This window comes from Piliocolobus tephrosceles, chromosome 18 (assembly GCF_002776525.5).
Source record: "Piliocolobus tephrosceles isolate RC106 chromosome 18, ASM277652v3, whole genome shotgun sequence".
Taxonomy (NCBI): Eukaryota; Metazoa; Chordata; class Mammalia; order Primates; family Cercopithecidae; genus Piliocolobus; species Piliocolobus tephrosceles.
This window is the reverse complement of record NC_045451.1, coordinates 9,793,301-9,812,647: the sequence shown is the minus strand read 5'-3', so window position 1 is coordinate 9,812,647 and position 19,347 is coordinate 9,793,301. Positions and strand designations below refer to the sequence as shown.

Genomic DNA, 19,347 nt, shown 5'->3' with positions numbered 1-19,347 from the left:
AATTTTCATAGACAAGGGAGTGAAAGTTTTCCTATTTGAAATTGCAGATGCTTTACAACTGTAGCAGGTTCAAGAATTTAACACAACGTGATGCAGTTAAAGTGTGAGTTCTTTGTTTCTTATTGGATATTTCTCAGGAACCCCTTCTCACCAGGAAGTGGGTAATTATAGCTTGCTATTTCAAGTCACCCCTTTCAGATGACTCACCTTGGTGATACTATTTTCTGCCCCTTCTTCCTAGGTTTTATGTAGTTTGATGTTTAAACACACAAAAATCTTACATGACCTTATGGAATAAAAGGAACCCCTGATTCAAGCCTTGTGTGGTCTGGTCTGTTCCAGGCTGGCATCTGCTGTAATAAATATAACTGAACTGATTTGGGCTTTGCGGATGCGCTGTCACTCTCCACTGAAACCCCTGATCCTGGCCAGTTTCCTCGATCCTATATTTCTCACACCCTGCTCTGACTCCAGTCCTCCACGTTGGAATTTTTGGATGCCCTGCAGCCAGATGTAGGCAGTGGGGGGTCAGGAGTGTAGCCTTTAGCTCACCTATCTAGAGACCAATTTATTTCACATTCCTGCATTCTCCAGAATGTTCACTCAGATAACAAATATCAGGATATATAAGTCTCACCCAATGCTTTCTAACTTTTTTTCTCACAGTCACCCAGGTCCAGATGGAACAAGGTTGCCTCTTAAATCATATTCTAATCTCCCTCTAGCTCTGATTTATAGCAAAGCTGACTTAATCATCTAGATTTGGCTTTTATAAATTCATCAAAGTCTGCCTGGCTAGTGACTCAAATCTTACTCCGAATCTCAGAAATGAAATGTTGACTTCCTATTTATTTTGCTGTAATAATACTTTCCATGCCAAATTAGGGGAAAATGTCCACAATTTCTCAGTGGAGAAAAGTCCTTAGTATACTTGGAAAAAAAAAAAAAGTAAAGCCATTGCAATACAGTAACTTCCTGCCCTCCTTTACCCAAGTTCTGCTGTGTCTGCAGCTGTTTGTGGAAGAGAAAAGGTCTCCTTGGATCTGCTGGCCAACATTTTTCTTATCTTCTCAACTACAAGCTGGTTCAGAGAGTGAAAGTCTACCTGGATCTCAGGAGAAAGATAACTTGAAGAGCAATGTCTATAGTGATGCAAACAGAAAAAAAGAAAATTCTTCATTTAAAATGCATTTTTCCTTTATTATTTGATCTCTCAAGCACCACCATGATTTGTGTGGCATCAAGGACAGCACCTGCAATACATCCCACTCATCCTACTCACCCCCTCACCTGAGCTCCCCAGGGTCAGAATCAGATTTCCATGGGCTCAGAAGAGGGCTGGAGAAGTCAGAAGACAAAGATACACATGCTGTGTTAATTAGGAAGCCTCTAGAGAAACAGACCAAAATATACATATACATATGTTATACATATACACACATATGCACACATATACATATATAATGCACATATATACATGGACACAGACAACATACAAATACTAAATACAGGTCAATTCACTTCAACCAAAGATCCTGTATTCTGTGGTTTAAACCTGGCTTTGTTATTTCATTTCTTTTATTCTATTAAAGGACTCAAGTTTTGTATTGTTTCTGCTTTTTTGCCATTACCTGAATTAGCATCAATTAAATTATTTTGCCTTCATTATAGCTGTTCCAATTGTTCTTTTCTACCAACATGTTTGTCTTTTTAGCAAAAAGTGAAGGTATTATTTTCAAAACATTAATCAGCTTGACCAGACTTTACTGCTTTTTCTTTCACAGTTAGAATCACCAAGTCTAACAGGAGGTGAGAAACTATCTCAATTCCATTCCCAAAATGAGGGAGATGGGTACCAGTAAGAAATGAGGATTAGGAGCAACTCTGTGCATGTTGGTTGAGATTCCAACCAACTGAAGAATAGGAATTGGCTGTCACCGAAGTAAAAAATACACTCCGCCAAGGGAAATTCCCACACACAATCTGTTCAAATAACCAAATCTGGATATATGCCCCCAAATATGAGGGCAAATGAAAATGTAAAAATGGGATCTAGGAAGCAAACAAATAAGATAGGTAAAAAGACGTCATTCTCAAATTTAAGAAATTGGAGTGGCTCTAAAAGTTTTTATTGTAAAATCTAATAAAGACCTTCAAAAAGAAGAAATCTTTAAAGGTCAAAGAAGGAAGCCATAAGAAGAAATGAGAACAAAATAAACATGTGTTAAGATGGGAAGGACAAATATGACAAGGTTTTTCCAGAAAGCTTAGAGAAAGGATAAATCAACATGGAAGGAAAAGAGGGAAGATAATCAATAAGATCCAGCCAAGTAAAAAGCTAAAACAACTGGAGTCAAAGCAACAGTTAGGAATGCTCCTGTTTTTCCAGCCACCAAGCAGCCTGCTCTGACTTCTACAGGATCCTGGGTGGAAACCCACCACCCTGCCTCAAACACCAACATCCCCTTTCGTGGACTGAGTTGCCAGCCTCTATAGGTTTTCTTTTCCTCCCTATCTACTTGTGATAAGTCTACTTGGGAAAAAGTCATGTGAAAATAAAGATAATGAAATATTAGAAGTACTATAATACAGATTTATACTTAATTCAGCAGGAGAAACAGAAGTGATTGGTCCATTCCTAAACTAGAATTTATTAGTATGAACCATGATGAGCCTGACATTGTATAACTAAGAAGATCAAAGATATCAAGGAACAATACAAACTGATTGCTACTTTTATTTTTGATAGGGAGATATGTACTCTACGCTTCTTAGCATCTACATTGAAGGTGATTCAAGCTATCTATTCACTAACATTTTCGATGAAAATTATTTTAAGAAATACAATTTAATGTGTTAAAATGAAGTTAAAAATTTAAGGTTGAAAATCCAGTAAGCTGAAATGAACATATCTAGGTAATTGCATTTGAAATTCTTTAATGTTTAAACCTTATATAGATTTTGTTCATAATTTCAGTAAATTTTATTTCTATTTCAAAAGAAATTAAAAATTGGTAGCTTAGGCAGGATGTGATGGCTAACACCTGTAATCTCAGCACTTTGCGAGGCCAAGGAGAGAGAATCTCCTGAGGCCAGCCTGAGTAAGAGAGGCCCTAGCTCTACAATAAATATATCAAAATACAATGTTAAAAATTTTTAAAAATATGCTTACATCTTTTATAATACCAGTCGGTATTTGCTCTGAGTATCTTAGAATGATTTGTGTTTTGTGGTTTTACTGGGTAGCTTGTTTTGATAATGCCAACTAAAAAAATATCAGTGATCTGTCAACTGAAAATCTCTAGAGAAAACTAACACAATAAGGATAATAAATTCAGAAGTTCTTAATCTCCATATAAGTTTATATAATCATCTACTGAGTTTTTAAATAAGTTAAATGCATGTATGAGAATTCATAATGGTAATTGTTTTTAAAAATATGATTTTAAAAAATACTACATCTTCCATTGAAAAAATATGGTTATCTCTGAAAATCTAAAATCTAATACAGTACCTGACAAGTAGACAAGTGGGTGGTGCCCAAAAATATGTTGACAAATGAATAAATATAACCTGAGAAGAAAAGTCAATCCTTAGTCAAATCAAATCCAGTCTTACATCTACTTTCTATTTGGCTATGATACTTTGTCTTTCTTCTATAGTCAGTTGAAATGCTGAAAGGATCTTTCACATGATTAAAAAAATTATCTTAATTATATTTAAAGCAAAAGAGGAATACAAATATAATTTTAAACCCTGATTACATGCTCTTTTTGCTCTGAAGAAAATTCTTATTTTTAGGTTCCCCTCAAAATGGTGAAAAACAGCATAACTCTTCTCTAATGCAGAGACTAAATAACTATTAAAATTTGGGACAAACTAAAAACTGTCCCAATCGTAACATGGCAGTTAAATTCATGTTAAAAGGAAAGTCTACTTCATAAATGACAGAATTCAAGTTTCTGCTTGTCTTTTGTTATTAGCTCTTCACCACAAAAATAGGTGTGAGTATAGATCAGTAGCTGCTCCATGTGATACATTCAGATGCCCTCAAGTTTAAAATAGAAGTCTACACCAGCTGGGAACATAAGAACGTATCACTTCTCTGTATTTAACTGTTTTATCTACTCTATTCGGAAAAGTACACTAGCACCAAGGGACTATTCAAAAACAATGTTTCTTTTATAATTTATTTTTCTTTTTCCTATTAGAAACTATAAAAATCAATACTTTTTATGTAGCCATTATATTGATAATTTTCATTTGCTTGGGTCAACAAACATTTAAGGTGTACACGAGGTGCTTTTTGTGATTAACATTGGGAGTTAAAAATGTTAAAATTCCTAATTGTCAGGGAATATCTGATATCTTTACAATAAAGCCTCCAGGAGATATGTATACAGGGCAAATATAAAATCTGTACATCTTTTTAAATTTTTTTCCCATTAAATCCTTATTAACATGTAACTATATAAGGATAATGGTAATTTGTGATCATATATTGAGGTAATTAAGGTCTTATGACTTACATCACATCTTCACATGTTGGGTTTTTTTTATTCTGAATTTTTGAGGCATAAAGTAAGGTAAATAGAAGAGCACCTTATATGTATGTATTTTCAAATATTTACTAAAGCCAAACTCCAGAGTGTTCAGGGAGACTCAACTAGTCGTCTGAGTTAAAGAAACAAAAAAGAAAAGAAAAAGCAAGAAAAAAATAGAATAGGGTAAAATGAAAACTTTGAAAAGATGTGAAGAGATAGATTTTAACTAATGTGACTATAATTGTGTCATCACAGAGTACACAGGTGGAGGAGTTGTAGAGTTTGGGCACAAATGTGTATCTTAGATATGGTTTATGCTAGCTCTTTCATTTAAAAGCTGAATTTTAGAGAGGGTTAAATGGCATTTCACAAAGCTAGTTGGCAGCAGAACCCAGACTAAAACCAAGATTTCCTTGTAGGCATATGTATTAGTCTGTTCTCACACCGCTATGAAGAATTATCCGAGACTGGGTAATTTAAGAAAAGAGGTTTACTTGACTCACAGTTCTTAACAAGGCTTAACAGGAAACATAGCTGGGAGGCCTCTGGAAACTTACAATCATGGCAGAAGGGGAAGTAAGCTTGTTACCATGGTGGAGCAGGATAGAGAGGCATGGTGGTGTCAGCCTGTACTACCAGCTACTCAGGAGGCTGAGGTGGGCAGATCACTTGAGCCGAGGAGCTCAAGGCTGCACTGAGCTATCATCTTGCTCTATCACCCAGGCTGGAGTGCAGAGGCATGATGTTGCCTCTCTGAAAATAAAAATTAATTTACTGTAAATAAATCTACAACTTTTCCTTATTTTATCATTCATGTAAAGATTAGTGAAAATGTTCCTTCTATACTTAAACCCCATCTATTTTTCACTTTTCCCCCATAACAGAGTTTAGCATATGCACATGCAAAGATGCGTATACATTCTTCCCATGCATTTTTTACATTGATATAAAATTGTATTTATTGTGTACAACCCGATATTTTGAAGTACACAAACATGCGGAATGATTAAATCTAGCTAGTTAACATAAGCATCACCCTCACATAGTCATCAGTTTCCATGGTGAGAACACTTATCCACCCTCTTTAAGTATATATTTTTATTAACTATAGTCACTACATTGAACAATAGATCTCTTGAACTTATTCCTATTTAACTGAAATTTTGTCCCACACATTTACACGATTAGCACACTACATATTACTTTCACCTGAAGTTACTTTTCGTAATTTTTTCATATAGTTCTTTGAGCATTAAAAAAAGTTAATGTGTGTAAACCCTGAAACAGTGTCTAACTTATTCTTCACTGAATACTACCTATTATTATGACTACTACTGAAGTAGTTGAATTTCTAAAATATGTTGCTAGATGACACGAGAAATTAATGTTGAGTTTCCATCTTGTTTTTGTCTTATGATCTTATGATTTCTATTATTTTTAAAAAGTATTTTCACAGGCAGATTCATCTACCTTTTCTTCCGTGACTTTATTTGAATCCTCATTTGAAATCCATTCCTTCTCCTTTCTGAGTTCATATAGAAATTCTTTGATATTTTCTTGTGGTGTTTTTTTTCCCCATTTGCTTTCTCTGGAATTTCTATCAATGGAGGAAGAAACATGGATTCAAAGTTTTTTTTTTCCAAATGGCTACCATTCAACAGTTTGTTGAAGAGGTCAGCTTTCCCTAACTGATTTGAGACTCTACTTTGACTATATATTTAACTATTACATGAACTGGGTCTATTTCTTGACTTTCTGTACTGTTGCTTTACTGACTTTTCTGTATTTTTTTTTTTTTTTTAAACAGACTGCTTGTCCATTTTGCCCAGTTTCTTAGATCAAAGTCTGATTCAGAGTAACCAATCTTTTCATAGCAGCAAAAAAATTCTAGCATTGTTAAATGACAATAAAGATTAGACTGTTAACAGAATAAAAGTGTTAATTGGTTTTAACTGCTCTGTGGAAAAGCTATGAAGAATTTCATTATGTTCTATAATTAAACATTAAATTTTAAATACTGAACAGAAATACCACTGGATTTTTAGGAACATGCTCCTTACTCTACCCCATTACTGAAAGTTTAAAATTTCTGCATTCAAGGAGACTAAATATTTGGTTATTAAATATGTATACAATATTGTAAAACTTAGTGAGAATGAAATTATACAGCTGTGAAGATGGACAAAACTGCCAGATGTCAACTAATTCATCTGCAGCAAAATTTTATCTAGAGACCCACAAAAAATTATCTTAAAGTGTCTACACTTAAGTAAAAGTCTCCTTAATTTTTGACTTGATAAATTTATTTCACACATCATGTGGGAAGAAAGTGTGGCATTTCAAAGTCACGCCTTCATAGAGAGCCAAGTTTGAGAGTTACAGACAAGAAAAAAGGGGTGTGGTCTAGTAGTTCAATGCTAGGAATTTTTTCTCCAGAAAATTCCTCCATGCACCATGTTAGGGCTGATTCTGCCCTTGAAGGCAACTAAGAGAACCATGAATAGTGGAACACCCTTTGGAGTTCAGTTTCCTTCAAGTATATACATCCACATGATCCCTGGTTATTTTTTATTTACCAGAACGTAACAGTAAGTCTGACAAGTACTGTTGTTTCAAGTAATTCTGGATGTGAGTGGTGAGACTGGATAAAGAGGATATTCTCTTAGATTCCATAGTGACAGACATTTAGGGAAAAGACTAGGAATTTTACCTTCTTGCTACATTAAAACATATTGACTCCTTAGCACATGCTGGCAGTGTCAGATGGAAGGGTTCCCAAGGCCACCCTCCAGCTCGATAATCCTCTAGAAGACTCAAGACTCAGAAAAACACATTATGCTCACAGTTTGTATCACCACAGTGAGAAATAAGATTAAAATCAGCCAAGGGAAAAGTCACAAGGGATAAAGACCAGGAGAGTCCAGGCAAAAGCTTCCAAGGCCCCTCCCAGTGGGGTTGCATGGGGACACCCTTAATTCTCCCAGCAATGACGTGTGACAACACATGCAGTGCCGTAAACCAGAGAAGCTCCCCTGAGCCTCAATGTCCAAGGTTTTTATTGGGGGGTCAGTCATGTAGGCATGCAGCACCCCCAGGACTGACTCAGCTACTCAGGCTCCAGGCTGCATCAGAGTGAAAACAGGCATTCCTGCTGGGCTATCCTTTGTTGGGATTAATGTATCTGGTCAACTGGGTACAGCATGGCCCAAGGTCTCAGACTTACAGAAACAGGCAGAGTATTCCAAAGGTCCCAGAGATCATATCCCAGAAGCCAGCCATAGGCCCATCCTAAAAATAGGAATGAAGAATGTGCAGGGTTGGAATAACCAACTGGGGCCTGCTACATTAACCCTTTACTGCTCACTATCACATACATTACTTCATTTAAAAAAAAACAAATTCTTGTTGGTGATTTTATAGGTGAGAAGTTAATAGGTAAAATAACTGGCTCAGATTAATCCCCAGTTGTCCTACCTTGTGGCCCTATACTTCTCCCTGGTAGCACATATCACAGTAAGTTTGTGATTCTTGCTGGCCTTTCCCCACTACTCAAAAGCCTCAGAAGCAATAGGCCATATATATTTTTCCCTCCTATTCAAGTCTCAGGCCCCAAATGGTGCCTAGGTTATAGTAGCTACTTGAAAATTGTATGATAAATTTATATGGCAGGCTAGAACATTGTGGTTGAAATTGGTGCCCTAGTCTTTTGAGTCCTATATTGTTATAATTTCCCTATCACAATATCAAACAAAAATAAAATTCTGGAAACAAATGTGCCAGTTCTATTTACCTCTTAGAATTTTTGTGAGGCCTCAGAATATCCCTCAGAGCTGAAAGAAACCTTAGAGATCATCCAACACTATTTTAGATAAGAAAAAAAAATTCATTTCGTACAAAGACATTGTTAGATATAAAGAGATTAACATTTGCAACTGTCTACAGATACCAATAAAATTCTAGTTTGAAGTCAGGATAAACACATGTCATCCATATTTTCCGTTTCACAAAATAAATGCAATTGAGGAATGTGCATCTTGTCAGCAAGGGAGTTGGGGGTTGAAATGTAACTACTAACACCTCTGGTTTTAGCTTTTCCCAAGTTAAGGAAATGATTCTTTGGGTTCATTTGCCCTTTTTGATATATTTCTAATATTAGTTTTATATATCACAGTCTTCAAAAAGCTGTGCAAATGCACCTTCTAATGTGTCCTCCTGTGGGTCTCTCGTGTCATCTCCCACTCCTCTTCAATGAAATCGTGGCCTGTGGAGAAGGTTCTGGAATCGTCATTATCAAATATAATGTGCATGTCAGTCACCTGGGGGTGTGTTAAATGCAGATTTAGATTTGACGGTCTGGACAAGCTCCCAGGGGGCAGATGCTGCTGATCCATGGACCATGCTTTGAGGAGCAAATCAAAAGCCATCTAAATTGTTTCCTCTTTCTCCTAATTATATTCTGTAGTATTGGCTTGTTACCACAAGACTGTTTAGACAGATATGAAACAGTCTATCTGTTCCCTAACAGCCCCAAAAGAACACATTTTAAACAAGGGAAACCTAGGGTATTAGTCCATTTTCACACTCCTATGAAGAAATACCCAAGACTGGGTAATTTACAAAGGAAGGAGGCTTAATTGGCTTAGTTACACATGGCTGTGGAGGCCTCAGGAAAACTTACAATCATGGTGGAAGGTGAAAAGGAAGCAAGGACCTTCTTCACATGGTGGCAGAAGAGAGAAGAGCAAAGGAGGAATTTCTAAACACTTATAAAACCATCAGATCTCGTGAGAACTCACTATCAGGAGAGCAGCATGGAAGAAACCAATCACTTCCCTCCCTCCACATGTGAGGATTACAGGTCCCTCCCTGGACACATGGGAATTACAATTTGGGATGAGATTTGGGTGGGGACGCAGAGCCAAACCATATCACCTAGCCCATTTATTCCAACATGGCTGACAAAAATCATAAACATGACCTTCACTGAAGAAACAGCTTCTTCTAAAGTTTCTTTGCTTTTTATGCTGTTTGAAATGCCTTAGTTCGTGATCAAAGGATGAAGTTTACGGTAGTTTTTACTTCAGAGACAAAAATCCCTCCTGTAAACAGGCAAGCTCCTGCGCAGGGCCGAGTTAAATGCCAGGAAGTGGACAAGCACTCGACTTTACATCTTAATGACTGAGTGTGAAATAACAATTTGTGTCTCCATTATCTCATTTCCAAAGGCTAATAAGCACTGTTTTTCAGATGACTATGAAAAAGCTCAACCTCAAGATGCACTCGCTACTTATCAATGGTTTTGTTGCTGATGCTCCTTACTCCTCTGAATCAACAAAGCAAGCTCATTTGTTTCACTGTGTGAAAACTCTTCATTTTTTCCCCCGACTTTCCATTTCATGCTGTGTGAATTTTATTAAGATCTCTTTCAGAGAAGCTAAGTGCTGGCTCTATAGGGCCCTAAGGGATCACAGTTGCAGCCTCTGTAATGTCGGGAGCCTCTTGAGACATCTCTTTTCTATTGAAAACTCCTTGGAGAATCAGAGAAGAATCTAAAATTTTTTTGGTGCTCAAAGTTTTCCTCATGAATTTTTATGTTGTAACTTAAAAATCACTTGATGTAACCTGAAAAATCAACACCACAGAAATCCAGTTAATAGCCAACATCCAAATATTAACATATTGGTATTGGGTGGGTCTTTCTGAAAACTTTAAAAGCTAGCTTAAAATATTACAATATTTTCCATTTTAGAGTTAGCCTTTGTTAATAAAACTTACCTATAATCCTATTGAATAACAACTTGTCGGTGGAATTTTCCCAATAAAAAATGTTTTTAAAAAGTAATTCTAATTAGATAGTTGAAAAAAATTTGCATTCTGATTTTTCCCTGAATTGACATAAGAATTTTATTATGTCAGAAATGACATAACTGCATGTTTGTCCATATTATATCATAATAGTCTATATCATAATGGCAGATAAAAATACTGTAATTCATTTGTTTTTAATCTTTAAATATTGGAAAGCACCCACTGTCATTATCTAAATCATTTTTTCTGTTCCTTTACACTGTTGTGAATGCTTCATTTTTAGACATCCAAATATACATGGATTTTTATTTTTAATTCCATTTGCATGTACCATTTAAAGATGCATTTTTTGGTTCGTTTGCTTATGGCCGAGGATCAGCCTCACTAACTCCTGTGGAGGTCAGGAGGAGGAGGCACAAGGGTAAGGGTTTTGTCTATGTGGAAAACTGTTACGTACTTGAACACATGGAGACCCATCTCTTTCCCTATCTCTGTTCTCAGAATGTGTGACACAGGAGAAGGACTATTCACTTTTCAAACAAGGGAAGGAGAAATGATCTATCAGAAGGTCCATTCTGCAACATTGGCCATAGCTGAGCAACATGAAAGATTAATGCTAGAAATGGAGCAGAAGGCCCGGGTAAGGCCCCTTCCTTGGTAACCTATCAGTTTGGAAATGAATGTCACTGGGGTCTGATGTACACCATGTATGTGTGGGGCCATTCATGTCAGCGCCTGGGTGTTCACCCTACCCTTCTCACCTATTATCCTACTCAATATGTCACAGAAGAAGTTATTTGTGGCCACCAAGTATGAGCCCTGCACTTCTGGCATATACCTATGTAAGATCTGTTGCCTTGGATGTCAGAGTGGAGTGCATAATGAAATAAGAAGCAATGCTGTCTGCATGTCCCCACATACAGTTGGATAATCAGATTTAAATATGGACTCAAAATAACTAGGAAAATTAAGTTCTTACCAGAAAGGGTTCCACTTTTTTTTTAATCTTTATTTTTATCCCATGTGCTCTAAAACTTCTAGCTTTTTCTGTATATGTAATGTTTGCAGAAGGAGCTTATGCTAGTTGACAACAGAATAATTTGTTTATCATCTTGTCCTGGAACTGTAGTCCAGTTTTAGGATCAAGCTAAAAAATCATCCAGTAAAGAATCTAGAAGTAGTAAATTTTATTAATATGACAAGCTGAAAAACAAGCTTTATCACTAATTTGCTTGAAAAGCAAACAATGAAATGACTATTGATTATAATCTTAAGAGATGAGATTTTTTCTCTAGAATTTATAAAGATGCATCTGAGTTAATCTATAGTACAGGTGGTATTTGGGAAGCATCTATAATTCTCTTTGTGAAACATCAATAAGTCTATTCTAATTTAAAGACAATGAAGTTTTGTTAGTATTTTAGTTTTACCTCCAAAATTCTATGCAATATTGAAGTATAAAATTTTTTAAAAGAAAACATAGAAGTAGCTTAAATGATATTTTATTCTTAATGCACTTCTAATTTTCTCAATCCTATATTTCTCTCTCCATCTGAGGTATGGTTAAAAAGAGCCTTCCTAACACCTCAGGAGGGAAAGGGCAGCACAGGACATTGGACTTCCCATGGAAACTAAAGAGTAGCTTGAGCATTTGTGGGATGATTAAGATGAGACTGTGGGATTGACTGAAGAATCATCAATTAGAGAGGGCTGGTAAAACTTAAATCTAAGAAAGACTTGGGTAAACTTTAAACCATTGTAACAATTATCTAAATGTCATGTTTTTCTAGTGATTAAAATCAAGTGGAAAAATGTATCAAATTTCAGATTATCTCAGAGTCATGCATATTGATCATCAGCCCATATTTATCAAATTTCAGATTATCTGTCATGCATATTGATCATCAGCCCATATTTAATATATCAAATTTCAGATTATTTCAGAGTCATGCATATTGATCATCAGCCCATATTTTCAATCTGCTGGTGCTTGTTTTCAACCAAAATTAACCACGGGGTTAACCATGATGTCACTTGCTATTAGTTAACCTCTGTACTTTACTTATAGTTGTTTTAAACAAGCAAAAGCTCAGAGTGATTTAAATTATATTTTAATGATGGAAATTCCAAGAGCTCTTTCACATACTGTAATCATCTGCCATCAAGAAGAATACCCCATTGAGGCTCTGGGCTTGCATCCCAACACCACCACTTACTGGCTGTGTAATCTTGGGCAAGTTATTTAACTCTGGTTTTCCTTTATCTGTAACAAGGGCATGTAATAGTTCTACTCATTTGGTTGTTAGGTTTCTGTGCATTCATCGATATGAAGTGCTTAAGAATCAGACCAAGCACATAGAAGTACCATGAAAGCGTTCATTATGGATGAGGGTGATGTTGGACTGACATTAAGACAATAAGAGTTGCTATTATGGCTACATAATATCCTTCACTCTTTCAAGTATTTCTAACAATGTTGTGCCAAAATATTTGCTAAACAAAACTTAATTCACTTTTGTTGATGTTGTATGTTCCTCATTGTCCTGTGCCACTGAGAAGCAAGTCAAAGGACTGGAGTCAAGTAATTGCTGTTAATGGCTCAGAGATGAGATAAGGGATCCAGTCACTGGAACCGCAGGCAGTCTAAAACTAGGGTGTACACCACAGACGTGGGTACCGACATCAGTGCTGAGACAGAGTGCAACAAACATTTAAACAGCAGGCTCAGCAAGGCTCTGAGAAAATGTTTCTAAAAATTACAAAACCAGAAACTATCACTCAGCGCATACATGTCAATAGAGTATTTTAAATTCAGAAATAATTTCACAACTATGCTTTCCTCTGCAGGTTAATGCTAGTAAGAATTACTCTACGGCTAATTTGTCCTTCAGAGTAAACTGAACTAATCCTTCTCCAAGTGCAAGCCGCTTCAAGTTGATAAATGCCTCAATTTCCAAAATACTACAACCAAAAGCAAAGTTTTCTTTTTTTTTTTTTTTTTTTAAAGATACCACCTCTACATGCACAAAACTTTTCTTTGTTGCTATTTGAGACAGGGTCTCGCTCTGTCACCCAGGCCGCAGTGCAGTGGTGTGAACACAACTCACTGCCAGGCTCAACCTCCTGGGCTGAAGCGATCCTCTAGCCTCAGCCCCCAACTAGCTGGTACCACAGGCCTGCACCACTATTCCCAGCCAATGTTTGTTTTTTATAGGGATGAGGTCTTACTATGTTGCCCAGGCTGGTGTTGAACTCCTGGGTTCAAGCAATCCAACTTCCTTGGCCTTCCAGTGTTCTAGCAAATACAGGTATACACCATGCCTGGCCACGGAAAACTTTAAAAACTTCCAACAGGTATGAAAGAATGTTTACTCGAATTCTTCATTTGCTATTTAAAACAAAATTGTTACTCAAAAGTTGGATAAACAAACTCAAATGAGAAATAATGTCTCAACAACCGTTTCTTACTATAAAAGAGTTTTAAGATACATGGGAGAATTAAGCTAAGGTAATACATATTAAACTGGAACTATTTGTGAGGAATGTGTTTCAAATATTTGAGAAAATGATTAAAGCTAGACATTTGAACAGAATATGTTCATCTCTAGAAATGTTTCCATTTCACAGAGATCATTCTTGTTCTTAGAGCTAGCAGAGTTCTTTGGATTCCATTGCCAAAAGTATCTGTAGCTGGTTTGATGTGCATGTGCAACATTATCAAAGAAAGTTTTGACATTCTTTGTGATAGAAGCCATTCATCAGAAACGGTATCACGAATGCATCCATGTGACTTAGGCTGTTAAGGTTGAGTATAGGCTGAAATCATCATGGACAAGGCCCCAACGAAATAATTTTAGATTTTCACGGACCTGTTTTACACACACACACACACACACAATTAAACAAAAGGTGCTTTCTTTTAAAATGTGCCTTTTATGTTTAAAGCAATTATAAAATGCTCACATGTAAAGAGCAGTTGAGAAGACAATGAAATTTTTTTCTGCTATATCCAAAATAAGCAAAAAGAAGTGTGTTAGTTTGGTGGGGGGGGGGGGGGGGGGGGGGGGGGTGTCAGTAATTTCCAATCTTCTAACATTGCAAGTAATTTAAGAACATTTGTATACAAACACCCTCACAAAATGAGAATTTCAGTGTATAAAAAACAGCATTTAGGATGTTCCTGTTCCGCAATCCCCATCTCCTACTCACCAGGAAAGCTCTGTACACAGTGTAAGGACAAATAGCATGGGTGCTGTTGAAGTGCCAGGAAGATATAAGACTCTAATGCCTTAAAAACATCATCAGTGGGACTTGCCAAATGGGCTGCCCTCCAGAGCTGTCAATTCTGTGGTTTTCCTAAGCTCTGGTGAACAGGAAAAGAAAACATTGGGAGGCCGAGGTGGGCGGATCACTTGAGGTCAGGAGTTCGAGACCAGCCTGGCCAACATGGTGAAACCCCGCCTCTACTAAAAGTACAACTAGCCGGGTGTGGTGGCGGGTGCCTGTAATCCAGAGGCTGAGGCAAGAGAACTGCTTGAACCCGGGAGGGGGAGGTGGAAGTTGCAGTGAGCCGAGATAACGCCATTGCCTTCCAGCCTGGGCAACTCCGTCTCAACAACAAAAAGAAAAAAAAAAAAAAAAAAAGAAAAACTACAGGTAAAGTTATTATTCAGTGTTCTATTCATGATTTTATCACTCAATATCAATCTTAAGATTAGAGCTCTTATGATTGCTGACAGCGATCAGCTTTCTGCCAGGAAATACACCACTTGCCTATTTTGTGAAATTTTTTTTACTGATAGTCATGGATTGTGACGAAACAGCACAAGCTGAATTAGAATTATGATCGATAATGAAAATGTGAAAATGGATCTGTGATCCCAGTTTAATCAATTCACTCAACTATTGTTCAGTTTCAGAACACTAAAGAAAATTTAGTCTAAACAACAAAAAAACCTCACGTGGCTGGGTGGGGTGGCTCACGCCTGTAATCCCTGCACTTTGGGAGGCCAAGGTAGACAGATCACTTGAGGTCTAGGGGTTCAAGATAAGCCTGGCCAACATGGCAAAACCCGTCTCTACTAAAAATACAAAAAGTTAGCTGGGCGGGAGGTTCAAGACAAGCCTGGCCAACATGGCAAAACCCGTCTCTACTAAAAATACAAAAAGTTAGCTGGGCGTGATGATGGGCACTTGTAATCCCAGCTACTCAGGAAGCTGAGACAGCAGAATCACTTGAACCTGGGAGGCAGAGGTTGTGAGCAGAGATCATACCATTGTACTTCAGCCTGGGCAACAATAGCGAAACTCCATCTAAAAAAAAAAAAAAAAAACCAACCCACACATATACACGCCCAAGAAGAAACATTTGTCTAATCAGTGGTGCTCTTGCATGATATGGGTAAAAACTAGACTAGCATTCTTTTGTTTAAATTTATTGTTTCCTTAAAATTTGATATTTAGATGTCACTTCAGAAAATGCTTTCATGCATGAATATATGGATATGTTTGTACTTCTCAAATGTTATCAAATAGATGAGAGTTGATTCTGTATATGAAAAATCATTGCCTAACACAAAAGACTGCAATTTCTGTGTTAAATACAATTTTGTTTCTTTTATTTGCATTGCTGGAACCAAACAATATAAAGCTGCACAAGGATAGTTCTCTTAAATGAAAGTAACAGGTTTCAAAGGCTCATCAAAATGATCCAACATAGACATTCTAACATACATACAACCCAATGACTCAGATTATCTTTTCTTTGAACCAATGCTATAAAATAGAAGTATTTTTTAAATGTAGGCCACTAAAATCTAAGTTGATATAAGCATTGCCTGGGAAGATAATGAAGGCCACATCCAGTGAATGTGAGCAGAGGTGTCAGTTCCTGGGACGTGTTCAACTGAACGCAAACACAGTTTGTAGAAGGAACACAGTAGGATTTAGGAGGTTGATTCCAGGGAAAGACTGCAACGGAGCTATGTGACCTTGGGCAAGTCGCATTTTCTGGGCTTCAGTTACTTGTACTTAGGTGCCGAGTGAGGCACAATGATATCATAATATGTACTTCACAGTGTTAGACCACCACCTGGTCTTTAGTAAAAGCTCAGTAATTATGAGCCAAATTCATAAAATGGCTAGCAAGAAACAGTTTAGCTTTGTGGGAAAAACTTTTAACCATCACTAAAAATTTATCCCAGCTTTCAGTACATGCAGATACTGGAAATTAATTTTATGAACTTAACGATAGCCTCTATTTACACTTTTTAAAATTTAAAAATCCAAAATTTGATTTTAAATCACTAAGAAATTTAACATTTTATGTGTATTTATCATATTCATTATATTCAAAGAGCAGCTCTGTGTCTACTTACAAATAAATAGAAATAGAGATAATAGAGATTAAAAATATACATGTTGTTAAATGCATTACTGATTGCAGACGGAAATGGTGTTGAAAGTGAATGACAGTTTCTGCTGTTTATTCCCAAACTCAGCTTATTTTCAGACTTCCTGAAAGTATTTTGGTCCATACGTGATTTATTCATTCATTCATTTAGAGACAGTCTCAGTCTGTTGCCCAAGGTGGAGTGCAGTGACATGATCTTGGCTCACTGAAACCTCTACCTCCTGGTTTCAAGCCAATCTTGTGCCTCAGCCTCCCCAGTAGCTGGAATTACAGACACATGTTACCACGCCTGGCTATGTTTTTGTATTTTAGTAGAGAGCGTTTTGCCATGTTTCCCAGACTGGTCTCGAACTCCTGAGTTCAGGCAATCGACCCGGTTCAGCCTCCCAAGGTGCTAGGATTACAGGCGTGAGCCACCACACTTGGCCAATACGTGATTTGAAATATACGACAACACCCATTTTTTCAGGTTTAATGAAAATATCCTACAAAGTTTAATTAAATGACATCTAGCAACTTTAATTCAATGACCATGTAAATATTACCTTTTATTTGTCATTCTGGTACAGACTTAGCAGTTTTCTAATTCCTTTCCATTTATTTTAAATAAAATGGAAGATTAAGTGTGAGGTGTCCCTTGTTGAAAATTAAACCAAGTCTGTGAGAAGCCCATTGCCCATAAGCCTTCAAACTTCAGAGGACTGTTTTAACGAGTGCAGAGTGCCAAGCATAGCTGGCTTAAGGTCTCTGGCGTCTCTTCTCGAATGGTTTGAGGTTTCAGGAGTCCTTTTCCAAGAATAAAGCTCAATGTTCTCAACTGAAAGCGCTTGTATGCAGCATTTTCTGATTAAACAGTGTAACGTTTCTTTTCACAATTGACATACATTTCACATGTCACTTCATGTATTTTCTGGCCACTTGTACCTTTACAATATTTCATTTTTTCACCCAATCCCTCTATGTGTCAGTCATACCAGAGAACGTGCTGGCCCTATGTACCCTAGAGGCATTTAACTCTCCATCAGTGAAAGCTATGGCTATCCCTTCCCAGCTTACAATACACACACACACACACACACACAAATGCACACATGCATCCACATGGACACATTCTGCTACTATTGTCTCACTTGTCTCTCATCTGTTCCACTTTTTCCCCATCTGCTTGTATTATTCAGCTATTCCTCATATTCATTTGTGGGGCTGTATTTCTATTTGGTAATTAGGCTTAGATCAAAATATGTCTGTCTTGATTGTCATTCTTTTAATACCTCAGTTTGGACAAAATTTTGTGTCTTGATCACATATACACATGTAGACCCCTCTGGTCTAATGCCACTTCCATGCAGGAGTAGAAATTCCAATGCAGCAATCTTTACCAAGCACTCAACATGTGATGAACACTATGCTTTCCACTCCCTAAGTACATCTTATACAGTATTTATAACACTTAAGATAGATTACATCGACTCCAGTTTAGAGATAAGGAAAAACAATCTTAAAAAAAATATATGTATGTGCCTTCCTGAGGTCCAATTAGGAGGCAGCCATGGATACCTGGTAACAGGTTGGTGGAAAGCAAAGCTCATGTTGTTAACTATCTTCTGATTCTGCCATGCATACTGTGGTGTTCTGTCTTGAACATGAGAAACAGGCACTCGCATTCCTGCTCTGGCTTTGTGAAATTTACCCAAATTGGTGTAATTCTCATTCTTATCTGTATCGTGGAGGAGAGAGATCCAGTAATTTTTACAGTGAGAGTCATGGGGAAGAGGGAAGAATATCAGGATTCTGAAACCTCAGAGTCACTCAACTAGCTGTGTCACCATGAACAAATTATATTATCCCTCTGCACCTCATTGTCCTTGTCTGTAAAGTTCAGATGGCATATTTGTTGACAATTTATGTGAATATTCAGTGGTATAACATATGAGACCAATTTGCACATTGGCTAGGCACATGGAGAATGGCTCATAAATGTCAATTTATAAACGCTGAATTTCTTCAGTTGTATATAGATTTGTCTCAACTAATCCAATTTTTAAATTTTTAGGCAATCACTAGAGAGATAAAGAGCAAAAGAAATGAATTTTATGTAAGTGAACACAAATTAGCATCAATGTTCATCACAGGGGGAAGCAAAGCCTCAGATCAACAAAGGAAAAAATTTCAAAAACAGTAAGATTACCTAGGTCGTATTTTTGGTAAAAGCATGAAGAGGTGTGGGTTGTCAGTACCTTCATAAAATTCCCAACATCTGTCACCCCACCTTCCTGGTAACTTAGGTCTTCTCAAAGGATAAGGATGGAATGTCCACGTTGTAATATATTAGGGAGGAAGCTTTTTCTAGAAGATATCAGCATCAAAGTCTAAAAGAGCAATGGACTCAGTCTAGAGAACTGTTTTCTTTTGGGAGCTCTGTAGTTGAGATTTCACCTTGAGCAAATTCTTGAATTTTTCTGCATATTGATTTCCCATCTGTAAGAAAATTGGTGGTTTTCTAAGAAGGATTTTAAACCTTGAATTGCATGACTTGTCCACAGTTACTTGAAGCTTCCTCACTCCATAGCAGTCTTACATGTA

The 19,347-nt window shown here is 36.9% G+C and overlaps 1 protein-coding gene across 1 annotated transcript in view; it reads left to right on the top strand.

The window, feature by feature from the left end:
• DOK6 (docking protein 6) overlaps positions 1-19,347 on the top strand; it is a 422,926-nt gene that overhangs the window by 302,933 nt on the left and 100,646 nt on the right. Inside the window, exon 6 of the mRNA XM_023224190.2 lies at positions 10,854-10,992. Within this exon, the coding sequence (XP_023079958.1) occupies positions 10,854-10,992 (139 nt within the window). The remainder of the gene's footprint in view (positions 1-10,853; positions 10,993-19,347) is intronic.